The 23,184-nt window shown below is 42.7% G+C and overlaps 1 protein-coding gene across 7 annotated transcripts in view; it reads right to left on the bottom strand.

Annotated features, from left to right (window-relative positions):
- SOX5 (SRY-box transcription factor 5) overlaps positions 1-23,184 on the bottom strand; it is a 176,748-nt gene that overhangs the window by 37,482 nt on the left and 116,082 nt on the right. For 6 of the 7 annotated variants that reach the window (XM_075210765.1, XM_075210769.1, XM_075210766.1 and 3 more), the window contains 2 exons: positions 5,744-5,785; positions 1,018-1,144 (listed from right to left, as the gene is read on the bottom strand). In XM_075210765.1, the coding sequence (XP_075066866.1) occupies positions 1,018-1,144; positions 5,744-5,785 (169 nt within the window). The remainder of the gene's footprint in view (positions 1-1,017; positions 1,145-5,743; positions 5,786-23,184) is intronic. The other variant, XM_075210767.1, reaches the window with a different exon arrangement.

The raw sequence follows: 23,184 nt of genomic DNA, 5'->3' as shown, positions 1-23,184 counted from the left end.
TCTCTCCTGCTCCCTACATGACGATGAGATCGGTGTCTCCCCTACAGGTCTCTCCTGCTCCCTACATGACGATGAGATCGGTGTCTCCCCTACAGGTCTCTCCTGCTCCCTACATGACAATGAGATCGGTGTCTCCCCTACAGGTCACTCCTGCTCCCTACATGACGATGAGATCGGTGTCTCCCCTACAGATCACTCCTCTTCCGTACATGACAATGAGATCGGTGTCTCCCCTACATGACGATGAGATCGGTGTCTCCCCTACAGGTCTCTCCTGCTCCCTACATGACGATGAGATCGGTGTCTCCCCTACAGGTCTCTCCTGCTCCCTACATGACGATGAGATCGGTGTCTCCCCTACAGGTCTCTCCTGCTCCCTACATGACAATGAGATCGGTGTCTCCCCTACAGGTCACTGCTGCACCCTACATGACAATGAGATCGGTGTCTCCCCTACAGGTCACTGCTGCTCCCTACATGACAATGAGATCGGTGTCTCCCCTACAGGTCACTCCTGCTCCCTACATGACGATGAGATCGGTGTCTCCCCTACAGGTCACTCCTGCTCCCTACATGACGATGAGATTGGTGTCTCCCCTACAGGTCACTCCTGCTCCCTACATGACGATGAGATTGGTGTCTCTCCTACAGGTCACTCCTGCTCCCTACATGACGATGAGATTGGTGTCTCCCCTACAGGTCTCTCCTGCTCCCTACATGACCATGAGATCGGTGTCTCCCCTACAGGTCACTCCTCTTCCCTACATGATGATGAGATCGGTGTCTCCCCTACAGGTCACTCCTGCTCCCTACATGACGATGAGACCGGTGTCTCCCCTACAGGTCTCTCCTGCTCCCTACATGACGATGAGATCGGTGTCTCCCCTACAGGTCTCTCCTGCTCCCTACATGACGATGAGATCGGTGTCTCCCCTACAGGTCACTCCTGCTCCCTACAAGCGGTAACAGCAATAGTTGAACCTCTTCCCTGCCAGGATTATACCATTAGAAACTTACTGCATCCGGCCTTATAGCTGAATCCAGGGGGGATGAGGAAACCTTGCTGGGCCGCTGCTGCAGCTGCGAGCGTCCTCTGGTCGGGTGGGAAAACAGGGATCATTAGGGGTGGCAGCTGGCCTTGGACCTGCGGAACACAAAGAAGATATGAAACAGTTATTTAATTTGTCAGATATCACAAAATCTCTGATGCTCCTATAAAATAACACTAAGTATAAACTGTTCAGCGCTGCGCTCTCATGTCACAGGCTGCTCTCTTATGTCACATGGTGCTTTACTATATAATAAGGTGATCTCCCGTGACACAGAGTGTTTTCTTAGGTCACCGGGTGCTCTCTCATGTCACCGGGTGCTCTCTCATGTCACAGGGTGCTCTCCGATGTCACCGGGTGCTCTCTCATGTCACCGGGTGCTCTCTCATGTCACAGGGTGCTCTCTTATGTCACCGGGTGCTCTCTTATGTCACCGGGTGCTCTCCGATGTCACCGGGTGCTCTCTCATGTCACCGGGTGCTCTCTCATGTCACAGGGTGCTCTCTCATGTCACCGGGTGCTCTCTCATGTCACAGGGTGCTCTCTCATGTCACCGGGTGCTCTCTCATGTCCCAGGGTGCTCTCCGATGTCACCGAGTGCTCTCTCATGTCACCGGGTGCTCTCCGATGTCACTGGGTGCTCTCTCATGTCACAGGGTGCTCTCCGATGTCACCGGGTGCTCTCCGATGTCACCGGGTGCTCTCTCATGTCACCGCGTGCTCTCCGATGTCACCGGGTGCTCTCCAATGTCACCGGGTGCTCTCTCATGTCACAGGCTGCTCTCTCATGTCACAGGCTGCTCTCTTATATCACAGGGTGCTCTCTCATGTCACAGGGTGCTCTCCGATGTCACCGGGTGCTCTCTCATGTCACCGGGTGCTCTCTTATGTCACAGGGTGCTCTATCCGATGTCACCGGGTGCTCTCTCATGTCACCGGGTGCTCTCTCATGTCACAGGGTGCTCTTCGATGTCACCGGGTGCTCTCTCATGTCACAGGGTACTCTCTCATGTCACCGGGTGCTCTCTCATGTCACCGGGTGCTCTCTCATGTCCCAGGGTGCTCTCCGATGTCACCGGGTGCTCTCTCATGTCACCGGGTGCTCTCTCATGTCACAGGGTGCTCTCCGATGTCACCGGGTGCTCTCTCATGTCACAGGCTGCTCTCTCATGTCACAGGCTGCTCTCTTATATCACAGGGTGCTCTCTCATGTCACAGGGTGCTCTCCGATGTCACCGGGTGCTCTCTCATGTCACCGGGTGCTCTCTTATGTCACAGGGTGCTCTCCGATGTCACCGGGTGCTCTCTCATGTCACCGGGTGCTCTCTCATGTCACAGGGTGCTCTTCGATGTCACCGGGTGCTCTCTCATGTCACAGGGTACTCTCTCATGTCACCGGGTGCTCTCTCATGTCACCGGGTGCTCTCTCATGTCCCAGGGTGCTCTCCGATGTCACCGGGTGCTCTCTCATGTCACCGGGTGCTCTCTCATGTCACAGGGTGCTCTCCGATGTCACCGGGTGCTCTCTCATGTCATAGGCAGGTCAGAGACCAATCAGACCCGGAAACAGATTTAATGTATGGATGTTATATTCCCCCCATGCGACATGAAATTTTTACATATCACCCAGCAATCTCTCTCTCTCTCTCTCTCTCTCTCTCTGTATATATATATATATATATATATATATAATCATAAAAATAATCTGTACCCCCTTTAATCCACAATCTATATATTCCAAAACCATACAGAATCTATTGCTTCTTATAATACACCGAATGTATAATCCTTGTATTAGACATGTATATAATGCTATTGTAAGCAATATCTATATACAGTATATTCTTACAACAGGCAAGCCTACAATATCACCATATTAAATAAAATCTATAAATTCTTATAGCACATATATATTCCAAAATCCCACACAGCATAAAATATACCTATATCACACATATTATTATATATTCCTATGTCACACATAGTATGTATATAATCTTATAACACACAATATGTATATATTCCTATATCACACATATTATTATATATTCCTATATCACACATAGTATGTATATAATCTTACATCACACACTATGTATATATTTCTATTTCACATATAATATTATATATTCCTATATCACACGTTATGTATATATTCCTATATCACACACAGTATGTATATATTCCTATATCAGACACAGTATTATATATTCCTATATCACATTGTATGTAAATCACACAGTATGTATATATTCCTATATCACATAGTATATATATATTCCTATATCACACAGTATGTATATATGCCTCTATCACACAGTACGTATATATTCCTATATCACACAGTATTATATATTCCTATATTACACGGTATTATATATTCCTATATCACACAGTATTATATATTCCTATATCACACAGTATTATATATTCCTACATCACACAGTATTATATATTCCTATACCACACAGTATGTATATAATATATATATATATATATGTATATAGAATCTATACATTCAGTGAACAGCTGTGAGGAATTTTTACATCATTCTCTTCGGCAAAGATCCATGAAACTTTTTTTAAATGGTTTCCAAGGATAAAAGTGACTTTGCCAAGCAATGAGGCTCCAAAACAGGCCTCAAAAACACTAATAGAAAGACAGATGGTTCTACTAAGACTGTTCCTGCCAAAAAATGGGGGGAAAATAAATAAATAAAAATAAAATGTTATTGAAGCTGATTGTAAAGTCCTTTAATTGCTGCCAATGTGGATGTGATGCTCAGATGCTTCCGCCGGTGACTGAAACCACGATAAGAGCTGAACCGTGTGACCTCTGTCTTATCGCTGTGACAGTCTAATACCTAATATATATCACACTGTACGTATATATTCCTATATCACACAGAACGTATATATTCCTATATCACACAGTGCGTATATATTATTATATCACACAGTGCATATATATTATTATATCATACAGTGCGTATATATTATTATATCACACAGTACGAATATATTATTATATCACACGCAGTTATATCACACGGTATGTATATATTATTATATCACACGGTACGTATATATTATTATATCACACAGTACGTATATATTATTATATCACACAGTACGTATATATTATTATATCACACAGTACGTATATATTATTATATCACACGCAGTTATATCACACAGTACGTATATATTCCTATATCACACAGTACGTATATATTCCTATATCACACAGTATGTATATATTCCTATATCACACAGTACGTATATATTCCTATATCACACAGTATGTATATATTCCTATATCACACAGTACGTATATATTCCTATATCACACAGTATGTATATATTCCTATATCACGCAGTACGTATATATTCCTATATCACGCAGTACGTATATATTCCTATATCACGCAGTACGTATATATTCCTATATCACGCAGTACGTATATATTTCTATATCACACAGTACGTGTACATTCCTATATCACGCAGTACATATATATTATTATATCACACAGTGCGTATATATTATTATATCACATGCAGTTATATCACACAGAATGTATACATTCCTATACCACGCAGTAGTTATATATTCCTATATCACGCAGTACGTATATATTCCTATATCACGCAGTATGTATATATTCCTATATCACACAGTATGTAAATACTCCTATATCACACAGTATGTAAATACTCCTATATCACACAGTATGTATACATCCCTATCTCACGTAGTACTTATATATTCCTATATCACACAGTATGTATATATTCCTATATCACGCAGTACTTACATATTTCTATATCACACAGTATGTATATATTCCTATATCACATAGTATGTATATATTCCTATATCACGCAGCATTTATATATTCATATATCACACACAGTATGTACTTTGCACATAAGTTAAATACTGACTGTTTTTTCATCTAGTACACAAATACTTGATAGCTTATTTTTACACTGAAATTTACAGTTAATCTAGGACATGCCCTACCCCAACTATAAATCTGTCCCCACATTTTAAATTTACCTCCCTCTCCAATGCAACATTGTTTTGCCCAGGTGCAAAGTTACTCATTTTTTTTGCTTTCCTTTCCTTAATGAATCAGGCCCATTGTGTGCTCAATGTACTGATTTCATCTACCTATACGTATATATATATACTGTGGCTCAGTGTGTGTGTACGTACATTCCTAGAGTCCAGGCTGTGGTGTGTGGTACAGCGGTGCCATGCACCATTCAGCACCAGATGCTGTGGTACTAATAGGCTCAGCATGCCCTCTCACCTCTCAGCCAGTTGGAGAGCTACAGGTGGACTTTGGCTGGTAGGGCATGCTGGCAATTGTAGTTCCACAACAGTTTTCTTCCATCAGCTCTCTGGCCAATTCTACTTCTTACGCCATGCGCCATTGTACAGTTGTCACATTAAATAGTTATTATGAGTTACTGAACAATAAGACTCTTCTGCTTTGTTCATGTACAGAGATACTGGGGCTGCCACTTCTATGGTCCCTCTTTTTGGGGCAGCCCAGCGGTATTAGCAGTGATGTCATTGGATAACACAGAAAGGGAGCGGTGCCTTCTGGGAATACTGAGGAGGCCACCGGACAACGCAAAACAAAGTGGTAAAGTTTGCCAGCCCAGAATGAGCAGAACGCTTACCAAATCGAGGAGATATTCCACACCGTATTTTGGAAACTGCACCTGATTGACATTGGGGAAACATATAAAATATTTTTAGACTCTGAATTTTATTGACATCAGGAGAAGCAGCTTAGCGTTAAGAACATAAGTGGAACAAAATCTGAAAGGACCATAAAACACCAACAGTAAAATATCCAGAAACGAACCAAGGAGGTTAAATGCACTGTTCAGTGTAACCCTTATGGTAATGTATTACCTCCCCCGGCTCCATTTCTGACAGCTGAATCTCCTCCCACATATTTAGGACAAGGTCCCATTGGGATCTCAGAGAAGTCAAAATGCTGAGAATGCTGTCATTTGTGTTACTGTGACATCACTAACTCCGCCCCTGTATATGAATCATCCAATCCGCACAGACCATTTCTACATAGCAAGACTGCCAGGCTGTGAGTCATTCTGTGTCTGCTCAGCTAGAGAAGCTCCTACCTCCTAACATGGCCACCTGCTGTAGTGGAGTCGGAGAGAGCACGGAGGACATCATTATATATTATAGTATTATCACTCAGTTTTTTATGTATATTATTTACACAAGTCCTAAACATCCTGTACTATAGATTAATATGAAGCAGTGGCGCTCTTTAATATTGAAGCAGTAATAATACGAGCTAAACTGGGTCTGTACTATGTCAGGTTATCAAATATATAGAACTATTGTAATTACTTTCTCCATCTACATCATAAATCACCTCCAAGAAACTTTAGTAGATAGTGAAATTCAGAATGTTTTAAACGACATATAATGACTGCATTTCTAAGTAATGATCATTAAAGAATTATTTACATACAGAAACAGACAGATGACACCAATATATTATGTGGTTATAGCAGATGAAGGGAGATAGGTGGCAGCACAGCCAACAATCTGCAACTGGGACATTTGCCAAACAGCGCGTATGTTTTTTGTACCTTTAAACAAATAAAGATACTTTTTCAATCAAACATTTTCCAAACAGCTCAACAGTCGCTACAAATCTAAGGGACAGACCCCTTTAATCAGCACAGTCCCAAGTACTAAGACTGGGTACACACTACAGAAAATGTCTCCCAATGCGATATCTTTAACGATTTTACCAACGACTGACAGTCCCGATCAGCAGCCGGTTCATGTGTACACACTGTACACGTTTTACCGTCAGATCTGTGCTCTTCATCTGTCATAGCCATCGGCTGAAAAGATGGTGACTCTGCGCACTCCATAGAGATCTATGGACACTGCAGGACCAGAGTGACATAATACCATCGTTTTATAGAGATTTGTAGTCCGGTTATAAAAATCAAATGAAAGGATACAATGAGCTTTGGAACGATAAAACATGCTCGTTGGAGCGTAGACACTAATGCGATATCGGGCAGAGCGGTCGTTTATCATGTGATTGACATGATAATTGGGTGATAACCCTGTGGTATATACCCAGCCTAATTCTTGTGGACCCAACATCAGGATAGCCCCAGGCCCATGAAGATTATTATAATATGAATTTTTAAAGAAAATTATAGGACAATTTCAAAGTCAGATTTATTTTTCATAGTGATAAAAGTTCCCCAAAAAGTCCCTGCACGGTGGTCTCTCCTTTACCCGGTCAGAGGACTTTACACAGCGGACAGACACTTTCTTAACATCTCAAACACTATAAAACATTACATCACAATTTTTCATTGCTCCATATGAACTATAGAAAATCTACTTCTCTATTGGGAATTTATCCCCATATATATATATATATATATAATCTACGTACGGCCCCCAGGAAGGCAAACCTGGCGTCCAGATTGCTCGCAGAGACGAGCGCTTCGTGTCATTCCGTATAAAGCTGCTCTTCTCAATAACAGACAATTGAAACTGGAACTTTTTTCTTCCCTTTGTGTGTTTTTTTTTCTTTCGTTTTTTTGTTTTTTTCCTGTCCTTGTGGTTTCGTTCACTGTTCCAAACCTGATGACTGTTCCTCTGGCCAGCAGCATAAAGGCAGTAATCACACAATTATTGTGCTGGGAACAGTTTAATTCAGCATTCTGTTCCCGACCACAGAACAATTACCTAACAATTTTGGTTAACCAGAAAATCATGCTGCCTGGAGAGGAGACGTTACATCTATTGTCTGATACACCAGCGACTTTACTCGGGTAACTTTACTGGGACGCTCCGACGTTCTGGGATCTGTTACAATCCTCCAGCCTAATAAAGACTAAATTAATTACAAGAGCTTTTATTGACTTCTTTATCTGTATCAGTAGGGCAGTTTTAATTATGCATCAGCGTGCTAACGAGACAGAAATGAATTTGTGCTTGGCTTCAAATGATGAAGAGACGGCTCATACGGAGAAGAGAAATTTATATCAGCGTTTATAGCCGAGTGCAGGCAGAGCGACGCGAGACAGAACCAATGTCTGGTGCACTTGGATTAGAGTTTGAAGATGATATCACGAGGATGAAGAGCTGGAGCTCAGAGAGGCTTCCAGATCCGGCTGCAGAGGGGGATAGAGGGTTAAATAAACAGGGTGTGCGTCTTCAGAAGCTCTCCAGTAGTCTCTTGTAAGATAACCAATTGATGTGCGGCTCCGCTGAACGGAAAAAGAAAGAGCGTTACTTCAGCCAAACCAGCGCACTTAGGGCTTCATTTAGAGTCGGACGCAATGTGCGCCTAAGACGTACATGAAAGAGTAGGAGTGGGAGTGTGCCGCAGCTTGGTAGGGTATTACGAGTGGCATGCAACCCTAGTTGCATCCCACTCGTTATACCTTACCGAGCTGCGACCAGTTCCTGCAGCCACCTAATTCCTGCCGCACCTCTTCAGTCTTGTTTTGACGTGTGTTCCGCCTGCGTTTTGATCCGACTACGGTAGTTTTTGCAGGTAGACGCCCATTGTATCCGAATTATTCACAGTCACGCCTACATAACTCCGTGTTCCCCACTTTCCCTCGTACTGACACGCAAGCTGTCGCAGTGTACACTGCGTCTGAAAAGCAGACGTAACTACAGGGAACTGCTTCTTACTGCGCATGCGCCATCAGTGGAAATGTGCAGGATGCGCCTGAAATGGACTTTGCGTCCGACTCTAAATGAGGCCCTTAGCGTCTATTCAATTGGTAGCACATAGAAAGTGCACGGAATGGGTTCCAGCTATCTTTGCACTGAAACACCCCCTCCAATCAGCAGTCAGCACTTATCTGTCTGGTGCAAGTTAGACAATGAAAGGAAGGTTCTGATTGGTTGCTGTGGCTTACTATAAATTATGCAGCTGAATGCCATCTTTATGAATGAGCTTCTTATGGAAGTATTACATAACATAGGGGAGAACCTATGCTAAATATCAAACTCTGACATTTTATCGGACTTTTAATATATTTTCTAAAGTTATAATGTTGCTGTTTTATTAACTACTGTTTACTAATTTTGTTAACTAACATTTGCTACATTGAGAATAAATATAAACGACAGAGTAAGAAAGGCGTAATATCAGCTATGCCCGGTGCGTTGCGGGAAGGTTCGTAAAGTTGCCGGATTAGGACGTGAACGGCGTTAAACCGACTAGAAGCAGAGAAGTAAAACATGGGGGGAAAAAACTGTATGCAAAAAAAAAAAACAAGTGTTATTTTAAACACATAATGGAAAAAAGCTTTTTATTTTCGTGTTGTGTCAGAGGGTAACATCCAGCTGTGTAATATTCTATAGAAACAATGGAGCCGCAGCGAATGTAAATACAGGTTTGGTCTCTGCGACGTAGGTGCGATGTATGTATTAGAATCCATTCACCAGGCTGATCCGACACATTTCCCGGGATAATGTACATAAATGATTTATTATGATGAGGGGGGGGGGGGGGGGGGTCCTCCACCATTCAGAGCGGCAGATATGATTTTCTTTTCAAGCAGCCCCCAGAACCCCGTTTATATGTCAGCCCTGTGTGGCTGGAGCCTGTTTGTTAAGATGAATCATTCATTACTGGGGGGGCTTGTGTTGTACGGTCAGCACACACGTACACACACACACACACACACACACACAAAGTGCAGGAGATTATACAACGACAGTAGCGCAGGTCCAGTGACCGCCATACAACGCTGGAAGAACGGGAATAAGACCCTGGTGCTTCAGTGAGAAGCTCTCAACAGCTGAATCCGGACCCCCCCCCCCCCCCCCCCCCCCGGCCCCCCTTCCACTGCTCTACAACAAGGGGATTTTCATCTGCTTCTTCTTTTTAAATCAGCCTTATTCTGATCATCCATCCCAATTTAGCCTCTGCCCTAGAATACCGAGGACAATACTATGGTCTCCATCTGTGCTCCGCGCTAATCCCTCTAAGAACAGCTGGACATTTGTATCCCCTCTCTCTGCGCCGCAGTGTGGCTGCTGTACATGGACAACGTATGGGAGAGACTTCTCCATATAGAGGACAGAAAGCGGCCCAACGCCACTAAGCAGAGAGACACCTGATCCACTAAACTACACACTGAACTGCACCAACACAACCAATCAGATTCTATCCAATGTGACCACCGACCAATCAAATCTCACTGTGGCTTTCAGAACTTTGGAGAGAATACGAGACAATCACAGAGGTTTTATACAATGTAACAACATAGTAATCTCACGTCCATCTATATATAAATAAATGGTGATGATGATGATGTTCTGTCACTATTCCAGCTGTCTGATCCCTTCTCTTGCAGCTGCTACGTGACATAAATGATATATAGAAGTAGCCACGATGGAGAAGAGCCAGCAAAGTGTGGGACAACTGTCTCCTATAAGTTGCATGCAGGTTTTGACCCAACTTTCTGAATAAATAATCACTGGTGTAATTAGGATGTGACAACTTGACAGTGTTTTATAAACAGGATAATTCACATTAGACCCTGCTCCCTAAGCAGAGTATTCACAATCACATTACCCTATACTCCGTTCTTCACAGGAGCTACTGCCATTAATCTGGGAATGGCGGACACAGATTAATAAAGATAATTAACTAAAACATTAAGGGGGGGGGGATTGAATTCAACGCCATGTGTCTCTGGAACGGTCCGTGCAGATACATTAACGCAACGTTGAGGGTGGAATCTCCACTCATTTGACACTGACATCCCATGTGATGCGCAATGGAATATCTCACCGCTATATAAATACAAAGTCAATAAATAATGAATAAATGATAGGTGCCACCATGGAACAGCGCCATCCAGTGGCTGAGTGGGGAACACTTGTTTGGCATCTCCCATCTAAGGGAGTACTGTTGTTTTATTTGTCAAGAAGAAATACCTACTGGGGCTATCGGAGAGTTATTTCTATAGTAAAATTACTGATATGATTTTATCAGTTACAACTTCATTTAAAATTAAAATTTAAAAACAGCATCGCTTAATGTGTCAATTATCCAGTCTAAATACGAAAAACTTTATATCTGTTATTAAGTCATCAACAAGGAAACACTAAACGTAAACTGCAGCAACGCACCCTGCGATGAACCATCCTACTATATCACTCAATAAAATACCAGGATACACAGTGCAGCTAAACGGCGCAGAGGAGCGGCGTAGATGGATTCCGCCGTGACGTCTCTCCCGGGAGGGTGAAATAACTCTCATCGCACCTCGCCATAGTCCCATCGGGTTACAGGCTCTTGTTTAAGAATTCCTGAGAGCCAGGAATCTTGTAAAGAAAACAAGATGCGCCTGTATTAAAACTTTTAATGACTTTAGTAAAAAAAGGTGGAAGTTAGGAGCCAGCTGGCTGACTGCAGAACGCAGGCTGCACAGCTTGAACTTAAAGCTATCTTAACATAATGAATAAGTGCCAATAATTAGCATATGTAGTGTGAACAGGTTTTGCTGGCACGAACAAGTGAAAAACTCCAAGGTAAAGTTATTATTAGGGAGTAATTAGCTCTGTGAAGTAAATGAGTAAAACAATAGCTGCCAGCACTCACAATATGTCCAACATCTGACTATGGAGGAGACAACATTGTATAGTACCCGCTCCGTGTGCTACAATCTCTTAATAACCATATGTTAGAGTAATTAATGCAGAATCTTTCTGACCTGTTGTCACAGAGGAACAATACTTTGTGGAAGCGATCAAACAGCCAAGGCGGAAAATTTGGGCAGAATCTACTTAGCAACATACAGAAGATGTATTAACGGGGAAGGAGACGCTCGTCCAATTAACATGTTCGATGCATCCTGGAGATAGAGATATATTATTCATAGAGGATGTGTTTCCCTCCTCTTAATGTACAAATGTATCATCTGTATCTTGTTATAAGCAACAATTAGATCAACAGCAGCAAATACAACCATTGGCCAAATCTATAACAGAGGTGTTGTCAAGTTGTGACATTTGCATTTGTTGGGTGGAAGTGTAAATGTTGTTACTCTTTCAACAGTATAATAACAGTGATAATATTGGTTATAATAATGGAAATGTGAAGGAAAAATAATTATTTGGTAGAATGAAATGTTTAATTCAGTGAGGAGAGACTGACAATTTATGGCACAAAGTATCAGACCCCCCCCCCAGGAAAAGTCCCTGATATCTATCTACATAATAGGCTAATAATTAAACAGATGAGGAAATGGGATAAGGGCAATTAAGAGATTCCCAGACTTTCAGGAAGAGCCGTCCACCGTTACCGAGAGCTGGTGATTCACCAAAACGCTGGTGGCAGCCGAATATATTTTGGTTTGTTTCTGCAAGTCTGAGTTACTTTGTTACTACAGAGATTGCTGCAAGGAGATTTCTTTATTTCCTTTACAAAAACACAGAAACGGGTTTGTCCATTGTTTTATTTTGTATAAACGGGAATTTAAACGCAAACTGCGATCTAAGAGTCTGACAGGGACGGTCAGCTCTACAGGACAGAACCACAGGCTGCGTTGTAGTGACCGATACAGTGAAACCAGCAGATTATATAGACACGATCTGCGTCTGAGAGGTTCAGGCTTTGATGTTATTGAGATACCTGGACCAATCCGTCCGTCCCCCCCTACAACTGCCCCTGACTGAGACCGACGCACTCATTAGTTGCAAAAGTTAATTTAAAAGACATCTCGTTTGCGGGGAGACGATTTCCTCACCTCGCTAACCGCCGACAGACTGAGGCCGCCTCTCGCTCAGTAAACGCTTTATAATGGCTTTTTGCTACTTATTCTTAGCACTTTTTTTTTTTTTTACAAGCTGAGGACGGTTTTGTCTTAGAAAATGTAAATTCTTCACAGGTTGTGGAAACAGCAGAGACACTCCGCCATCCGGCTCATTCATCTTGTTACTAAACATCTGTTTAAGGCCTGTGTGATCTACCTGTCACAGCCCAGATCCGCGACGTGTTTGAACCTTCTGCCACCAGCCTCCGTGCTGCTCTGATCAGAGGCTTAGAGCAAAGCTAATCACTGCATTTATCTCCTGTAATGTTAGGAGAAACACAGCAAGGATGTCTTCCCAATCTGACGGTAATTAATCTTTCTGTGGGGGGAAACCTGGCTGGCTCAGATCTGATGGGCTGAGGCTGGTTCCCTTTGACTAAAAGTCCCTCTGTTGTATCTCAAGGCATCTACATTATGGCCCATCCCTGAACAATCCACCGATAGAGTAATGACCTTCGCTTAACGCTCACTAGACAGAATCAGGTACCAAATCATCCCCAGTCCCCCTAGGCCAGGCCTGGCCAACCTGCGGCTCCTCAGCTGTTGTGGAACTACAAGTCCCAGCATGCTTTGCCAGTAGATAGCTAGCCAGGCATGCTGGGACTTGTAGTTTCACAACAGCTGGAGAGCCACAGTTTGGCCAGGCCAGACCTTTGCTATCATCATCATTACCATTTATTTATATAGCGCCACTAATTCTGCAGCGCTGTACAGAGAACTCACTCACATCAGTCCCTGTCCCATAGGAGCTGACAGTCTAAATTCCCTAATATACACACACACACACAGACCTGGGTCAATTTGTTAACAGCCAATTAACCCACAAGTATGTTTTTGGAGTGTGGAAGGAAACCAGAGCACCTGGAGGAAACCGGAGCACCCGGAGGAAACCCATGCAAACACGGGGAGAACATACAAACTCCACACAGAAAAGGCCATTGTCGGGAATTGAACTCATGACCCCAGTGCTGTAAGACAGAAGTGCTAACCACTACGCCACCGTGCTGCTATCCCCTATGGCCCCGTTTCTGTCCAAACTCTCTCTCTCTATATCTCGTAACCGTAGATTATAGCAGATCTGGACTTCTGATTAGTTTCACAATATAGAGAAAGGACATTAATGAATGATCTTTATTATACACAGCCTACAGGGACGTATAAGGAACAATATCTGTGTGTCCGTCCACAATTCCTTAAATAAGAATTAAATCCCTACTTTTCTGGTTTGGCATCAGAATGTTATTTTACCCCAGAGATATGAATCTGTCTTAACAGCGATATTGATGTAATTTATTGTTTTACGTTCGGTTTGGTTCCTGTTCTATGAGTACAGACTGATCTACAGGCTGCTTTAATAGAAGTTTAGTTTAATTATAGTTTAGTGTTAATTGGTTGTCTCTCTCCCCTATTCTGCATAAATTAATTCTTTTCGCAAAAGTCTCATTGGACAGAAGTAAATCATTTCTGAAACTTTAAAAAAAAAAAAAAAATTTGGAATGATGATTTCATAACAATCTGGAATTTAATTTTGGATCCGATTCAAATTCATTCTCTTATCGTCCACAATTAATGCTTTTCTGATTTTACAATGTTATAATTAGCTACACTGAATCTGGTAATTGCAAGCAGAATGCATCTTAATATGTCATGGAGATCACATGAGCTGATGCTGCTCCAGAGTTTAATGGCGATATAGTTAAGTGGTCTGTAAATAAATAACAATAATTTATTTCATTCCAATGAGAGAGAAGTCGACACTGACCGAAGCGGAACAGATGTAATTTGGCATCTCGAGCTGCTGAGGGCGCCCCCTAGAGGTCGCACCACGAATTCACCGACCAAAACCACTGGAACGTGCAATATATGATGTATATACCTACTACATTATAATGCATAAATAGAACTGCACTGAATGTCTCTCGGAGAGACAGGCGACTGTGGGTCACCCTAGTTAAAAAAAGGGGGATCATTCATGATAAGTTTCTGTAGTGAAGCCCAATTCTAGGTCAGTATAACAGAAGCATCATCATCATCTATTTATATAGCGCCACTAATTCCGCAGCGCTGTACAGAGAACTCACTCACATCAGTCCCTGCCCCATTGGAGCTTACAATCTAAATTCCCTAATATATATATACACACTGACAGAGAGAGAGAGACTAAGGGCAATTTTCCTACTAGTTTGTTGTTGGAGTGTGGGAGGAAACCAGAGCACCAGGAGGAAACCCACGCAAACACGGGGAGAACATACAGACTCCACACAGATAAGGCCATGGTCGGGAATTGAACTCATGACCCCAGTGCTGTGAGGCAGAGGTGCTAACCACTGAGCCTCTGTGCCGCCCCAATGTACTAAATAAATGATAACCATAACCTGATTGGTTGCTGTAGGCAAGAGATCAGTAATGCAAATCAGCCTGGTAATCTGAGAGCACAAACCAGTGAGAAGAGTTAAGCTACTGCCTAGGAACAATATGTAAATAATCCAATCCTATTCAGGAGAAGATACCTCTGGGAGATGCTATGAATCAACGCTTTACCCATTGGGTTATTAGAGCGTGGCACAATACACAGACTGATAGTAGGTGGATAGTCTGCCTCAAGCCTGTGCCATGCTCCAAAAACCAAGTGGGTAGAGAAGGGATTGAAAGGGCTAAATTGTATTCCCCGGAATTCTATTCTCTTCAATAGGAGCGACTCTTGTGTGCGGATGTAACTCTCCTGCCCTTGAAAACTTTCCTGGACCGTTGCAGTGAAACTTAATTTCTCAAACTTGTAAATGATTCAAGGGTATTTTCAGGACTGTTGTGCAATTAGAAATATGTTAATTTTGAGCCTGTTTACAAACAAGACATTTAAACAACTACAATCTGCCTGTCAGCTGCGAAACCTTGGGAGACCCCCCGGCCCGTCAAAGTGAAAGACACGGGCAAAGCCAGAGGTAATGGCGGCCAAATGGCTTCGGAGAGGTAGCGTCGCTGTCATCCGGCGGATGGAGGGGCTCAGTAGGGCATGATGGCGGGGAGACAAGTGGGAGTTTTGTGTCTGAGTAATTGCTGCCGGATGCCGGAGGACACTGATCTATCAACAGTGCAGAGGTGAAAGGACGCTTGGGTTAAAGGAATTGTACAGGCACAATGAACAGACAATGTGCCCGCAATAAAACTGTGTGAGGGGGGGGGGGGACGGGACACTCTTTCATCTGATATTTAAATAGGTGTTTCATTAAGTTGAAGTGGTAACCTCTGATCAGCCTTCAGCAAACTGAGGAAGAAACTCTCCCTAGACAACACTTTCCTGATTCCGAGAGCAGGGTTTAAAAAAAGAGCTGCTAATTACACAAACATACAGATCCCCAGCACAAAGTTTAAAAACTGTTCTATTTGTAGAAGAAGGATGAACGGGATGACAGCCGGGACAATATATATTAACCCCCGAGCATCCAGCTCACCACAGGAGCCCACAGCAAGTTACCCCAGTACGAAGATAAGGTTCTAGAACACGTGAAAACAGAGGACTCTGACACAGAGAGCTTGCAATCTAATGAGGCTATAGGAGACAGAGAGGTGAGAAGTGCAGATTTATTCAGTAAGTGCAAAAACAAATCTCAACACCAAGGTTCCAATAAAGCCAGAATACAAGGTCTGTCCAAACACAGAGCCAGTAATAAGATTTATATAGGTTTAACGTCTCCTGCTCCGAGGTAATCTGAGATTTTGAACATTTTGGGGCTCACGATAAGTTGAACACAAATTCAGCATATAATATGCTCTTCTTCTATCTGACCATGGTCACAAACCACCAGTTTCGGAACTAACGCTAACTGTGCAGTAGTAATAAAACATATTATTCACCAAGAAGGCAACTTGTGTCTAAGTTAACCTGAACCATTGTATTTCCCATTGGTTTTTCAGTCATTGTTACCAGTTATTTCAGACTATAGTGCCCCGTAAACGAAATATTGCCAGAAAATCTTGTTGCATAGGAGAAAAACCTTCCACCCAAAAACATTGAGTTATCTCCGGCATATTCATCCGTAATAAACTCCTGAAACTGTTACATAGATGTGGTGATGGGTATTAGTGGCTTTTAAATAAAGTCTTTGGCTTAGTGATTGCCTATTATTTTCTACAGTCCCTCTGTAATTAGTGCGACAGGTTATTAAATGTACAACTTGCTTCATACGCCATAAATAATGGCCGTATACCAGACGTCTGATAAATGGGATACGCTCGCACTATTTTGTTCATACTATGTTATAGTTGCATGGCGCCATTACCTTTTTGCACGCTTAGCGCAGGCCGCTTTTCAGAATGCAACGCGCATCATCCATCTTGGTACATTTTTCTGGTACTGCAGGGAAATGTGTAAAAAACGCGTTGGGGCAAAGAGGTTTCGGATATTTCTGTATCAGGTAACTGGCAGACAAAACATACAGGACACAGTGCAGGTGCGAGTTCTATTATTGGGGGTTTCTGGATAAGAGGTTTTTCAATGAAATGGGGCGCAGGCCTAAAATCTGCCAAAAAATGACCACACAGCTTCCTCACTGTCCCCACCCCAATAAATTGGTTAGAAGTGTAGAGCGAAGTGGTTGGCGAGTGTGTCTGTGTACGTGACGTTATCCCCGGACAGCAGCATCAATTTACTAGAATAACAGCTTTCTGGATAAGTGACCCTCACATCTGTACTGTACAATTACATGTATGTTCCGTAGAGCGCAACCTATGTGACGCATTTCTATGACAAATATTGAGGATTCCGGCTGTATCTTATTAAACAATTCAACTTTTTAAGGCATAGTTTGCAGCAGAACTACAAAATACCATTTATTACATCAGATTTATGTGACTACACCAAACCCCCACAATCTAAAAAATTAGTTTCTACCTCTAATATACGGAGAATAGCAGCACGTTACAAAATGTCACCAAAAAAAAGGCATTTTTATATTGTCCGAGTCACCGCTTAAATGGCAACGTCAATGAACTCCGACATCTTTAAACGTTGGCGTACGATTCCTCCCCCCCTTTCCCAATACGGATTCATGGGCTCAAGTTGAGCTGAACGCAATTTGCGCTTTGGCGTATAATGCGCTTTTTTACATATGAGCATGTGCGCAAACCATTAGTTACAGAATCACTGTTTTGTGCACCTGCGCAGAAGTAAAAATGCGCATTATACGCCAAGAGACTCAAATTGCGTTTAAACGCAACACGAGCCCCTCCGAGCAGACGGGGAAATGACGGATCTCCTTCCGTAACGATCGGTGACCGGGGAAATGTGGACGAAGCGGACGTCCGATTTATGTAACATCTCTGGCTGTGTAAATCAGTTATCAGGATAAACGCTCACAGCTGACTGTAACCTGCTTTCATTAAGTTCCTGGACTACATCTTGTGCATTAAAGAAAATCTGCACTTCCATCTAAGCTTTTAGCCCCGGTCACATAATTTCTCTATATCCACTTTCATTTACAGCCCCACTTAGTCCTGTGATGTTAGCACTTCCTCCGTAATCGAATAAAACATCCAGTTAGCAACAAGCTGCATTAACATGTATCACGGGTGCCCATTGTTTCCCCTCCACGCTACAGTCGCCGTCGCGCGGTAATTATAATACCATCAAAAGGAGAGAAAAACAATCCAGTGGTCTAAATCCCAGCAATTTATGGCCCTAATGCACAACACGGTTACATTGCATTAGGTTTCCTACAAAAACAGGTACGCAGAGCATGGGAGGAAGTCGATGAACGCCGGGATAAAGCCATTGTTCCCGGCTGACGTGGGCAGGATTCCTGCTGGTACATAGTGAAGCTTAACACAGCCAGAGACCGGGACGGGGAAGGTAATTAAGCGAATGTGCCATTAGGGGGGCCTGTCGCATTGTTTTTCCACTCTTTGTACAAGTTGTGGACAACAAAATATGGGAGGGGGTAACGGAGTGAGATTTAATGTTCTTGGTAATACCTGTACCACATACCGTGGACTTGTCTACGTGGCCTCTATCCTTCGCCCAAGTCCCACGGGTTGGAAGATGGTTGAGGATTTGGCTGGAGTGGGACAGACACTCTCATCTAGCTGGTAATCATTGGGTTTAGATTAAGACAGAGAAGCAAGATCACAGGTTTGTCTGGAGCGTCAGGAAGACATCTCACCTCCACGGTACAAATCTGGATGTCTAGAAACTTAGAGGTTTCATTGCAGAGTAAAATCAGTGACAGACAGATAAGGGGATTATCACAGTGATGACCTGTGCTCGGTCTGATGTACAATCATACCCCGGAGACATCTCCCTGGTCAAAGGGTCTAGGACTCCCCTAACTAACAGGTCATGATTTAATTCCATGAACTACTTAGAGAACTGGCTTTTCCACACGTTTATTTTGTACAATTGACATCCAGAAACGTATAACCCTCTGCCTCTAGATATCTCACGGTGTTGGTTCATTTCTGGAGAACAGAGTTTACCAAATACTCGTCTTGCATTATTTGTAATTAAACATCAGATTTCCTTGTAAAAAATTGCAAAGTACAAATGTATCTAAGGTCGGTAGCAGAAAAATAAATTATCCTAATTCTCTAAGAGCCCAAAATCCTTTGCCCATGTTGTCAGACAGGCGTTGGGCACACAAGGATTAGTATCAAACATCTTCACCCAGTCTGGGGGATTTGGGCTACATCAGGACCCCCTCACCATCTCAGCTGTCTTTAACTTGTAAAATAACTCTGTATCATGGCTGTACCCCCATTCACGGTAGCCTGGTCCTAATCCTGTTCACTGAGCCGACAACTCCTTTCTGCTTAGATGTCAGTGTAACCAGCTGATCCTTACATCACAGCATACATGTTCCATACATGAAGATACCACTACCCGCGTGACAGTATAGTGTGTGACATCAAACCCACGCCAAGGAAAAATACTCTAAAACAATATTATACAGAGCTATGTTGTAACTTTATAAATACTAAATATTATTATGTTTATGGTATATTATTGCATACAGTTCCTATAGTGTTTAATGTATGTTTATGATGCCGGCTACAACTGACAAGTTTATGAAAATATACTAACAGCCACCAGTGTTTACTGACATATTATTCAGATATAGGAAAAATGATTTTAATGACCCAGAGGACACAATGTATCAGACATCAGAAATAGATGTATATCCTATTCAGGTACAGACCATATTCTTTTTGCTGATAGATACAATTTGGATTTATTTTTCTTGCGATTAAATTTACTGACGCTTGGCAAACAAAGTGCACATTAAAAACTATAGGTTCCGATATAAAAAAAAAAATGATATATTGCCTTATCTCCATAGTCAATAAAAGACAGGACGTAGAATATTTATGTTCGTATCAAACACATCTCCATTACCTGTCAGGTAACTAAAGATTTATAACCATCCTGCAAACGTACAAAGACGTTTCCTATGCAATCAATCTAAAATTCTCCTGGAGAAAAACAAACATTTTAAATAAAACTATTAAGGAAATAAATACTTTGCCAACTCTGGGCTCAGATCTGTACATAATAATGAGGAATAATAAGAAAGTAGTACTCATTCATTGGAACACAGCGTAACATTTGGATCAGACGTTTGATATAGACAAGGGGGAGAGTGTAGAAAAGGGTAATGTAGTTTAAGGACATCGTTGTTTTCGGAGATTGTGGCGTGAGGCTGTTTTCGAGTCGGTGGCATTTTCCCCCCTACAAAAGACAGTTCAATCAACGTCTCGGGGGACGAGGGCTCAGAAGTCCTTGTCTTCAATGAAAGAAACACCTGTTATAATCTTCAAGCGAAGAACATGGAAACAATGATTCTGGTAAGGGAGGGGTGTGACACGCAGGACAAGAGAGAAGGCGATAAAATTCTCCCAACAGAGCTCTGCAGACGTTACGTAAATGGCGACTCAACACCTCTGCTGTCACATCTTAAAGCAGCAGTCGCAGGCTGTCTCGATCTCTTCTAAAATTGCTAGCTCTGAAGCCCAGTGCCACATTGCAGTGAAATAATGATTGAAAATGCTCAAACTTTCCTCTCCCTCATTTCCGCACCCCACCCCTGCCCTGTCACATGACTGTATCGATATCGCCTAACCATCCCCATACTGTCCCACATGTGGCCTAAACGAGCGAGAGACACGAGATTCCAATTAGGTAGACCGAGCCCCAACGCAGGACAGTGGCCGGCTGGTAGGTGCGGGCAGAGACAACCAGATTTTTAATGAACCCTAACTTCCAGAAGTCGTATTATCAAACAGACATCTTCCACATTTTCATGAATATCAGACCACTGGATGGCACTGTTGTATCAGTCACATGATATGTAGTTCTCTCTGCAAAGAATAACTAACCGATAGCTGCATATTTAATGCACTAAAGAGTTGCAGAAAAAGAAAGATAATCCACATGTACCAAAGAGCAATCAATCATTTATAAATAATAATAATAGTGTATGGGAGATATTTGTACTTGTAAAAAATGACAGATCCATAATTAATCAACTGCTGGCAACCTATGGCACTGTAGCTAATGTGGAACTACTAGTCCCAGCATGACCGGCCAGCCATTGACTGATGTGGGGGCGGGGAAAGTGTAGCTCAATAACATCTGCAGAGGTTGTCTGACCTGTTCTATTGCACCTGTCCAGGGGGCTTATTCGCTGCAGAATCCCAGCATCCGTCACGTGCACTTTATATAAAGGATTTTCAGTAAAGTTAAGGACAGCAAGAAACAGCAGAAGAAACAAACAAAACCATTTTGCTGGGAGAACAGGTGGGCACATCATGCAGAACCACTAACCGAGCCTGGCGGAGTCAGCGAGGGCCAGACTGAGCTGGAGGGAGGAGAGCAACATACTATTTGCTGTAATTACTGTGTTACAACATACAAATCTCGCTAAGTGCTCACATCTATAATGTGGAGGAAACAGAATCTTTAGCAGAGAGATGAGGGGTACAGGGAGCTGTTTCAGCTAATAGGACGAGGTGACGAATAATATCTGACTAATAGGTCCCGTGGATTCTGAACAACGCTAACCTCAAGCAGCTTCTTAAAGGGGAAACAACGCACAATCTCTAATGTTTTGCGCATTATTTAATGGTTTGTTTGTTTTTTGACATCACAGTTAAGAGACAAAAATCTAAATCTGTCACATTGCTGCACTGTAAGGTGATTGTGACTTTTGCCATAGATTAAAGAAAGGTTTAGTTGTCTAAACTTTGGAACAGATTAATATTTTTAAACCCAAGTGCTGAAATCATCCCCCAGTTTTGCTGCCACACCAACAAACTCTGGAGCAATTTGGACAAACGAAACTATTCACTCAAGTGAAAAGGTGATTTGACGAGAGTGCATCGTCCCCGCAGGCAACTCAAGTCTTTCCCTTTAAGAATATAGTTAATTATTTAAGGAAGCCGACTCCTTTGCTCCAAAATCTCTCTTGTTCCGCTGATTAGTATCAATTTGATTTAGACACCATCCTGAGTGTTAAGGACTTTGCATTCACAAATGAGAAAAGCAGTTTCCACCACTTTAGTGAAGGAATAATTATCTGCTTTGTTTCTATATTGTGTGGGATTTTTTTATTTTTTTTCCTCCCGGCGTACAAAATCCTGCTTCTTATCTCGAGGCTACTTAGAAAAACAATAGCAGCAGCCGTTGTGTGTGTGCGATTTCGCCAAGCACCTGATTTCAATTATTTTTCTATTGCTAATTACTATTCACTGTCAAAGGCGGCTTTGCCAGGTGCCAAAAAAGCTCCGGTGTTCTATAGAACCGATAATGTGCGCCGAGGTGTAGGAATATAAAGCGGATACCTACAGATGTACAAATGTACCCAGCCGAACCTCTACCAGGGGCAGTTAGTGATTATGGACTCGTTAGTCGGGGGTAAGTGATGCTATTCGGTGGCATTTACAGATGCTGCCTTAAAAGCGGCAATCCCAGAACATTCCTCCGTAAGTGGCCGCTCTCTCCACTTATCAGTCACTCAAAGTCACTGCGCCTGTCACACGCGTACAAAGCGCCATCACCGCGGAGGGAAAGACACCGGTATTTTTCTCTTCAGCTTGAAGCAAACACATTTTGACTGCCAGTCATTCAATTTGGAGCAGATGAAGCCATAAAGGGAAAACATCCCGGAGACATCAGCCAGACCGTTACTGTGTCAGGGAGAAGCTTCGCTGGGTGAGGTCTCCCATCCCCCCCCCCTCCTCGTCAGGATGTGTCATCTCCTGTGGTACGGGATATA

This window comes from Mixophyes fleayi, chromosome 4 (genome assembly GCF_038048845.1).
Source record: "Mixophyes fleayi isolate aMixFle1 chromosome 4, aMixFle1.hap1, whole genome shotgun sequence".
In the NCBI taxonomy this organism is placed as follows: Eukaryota; Metazoa; Chordata; class Amphibia; order Anura; family Limnodynastidae; genus Mixophyes; species Mixophyes fleayi.
Note: the sequence above shows the minus strand (reverse complement) of the source record. Positions and strands in the feature narration are given on the sequence as shown.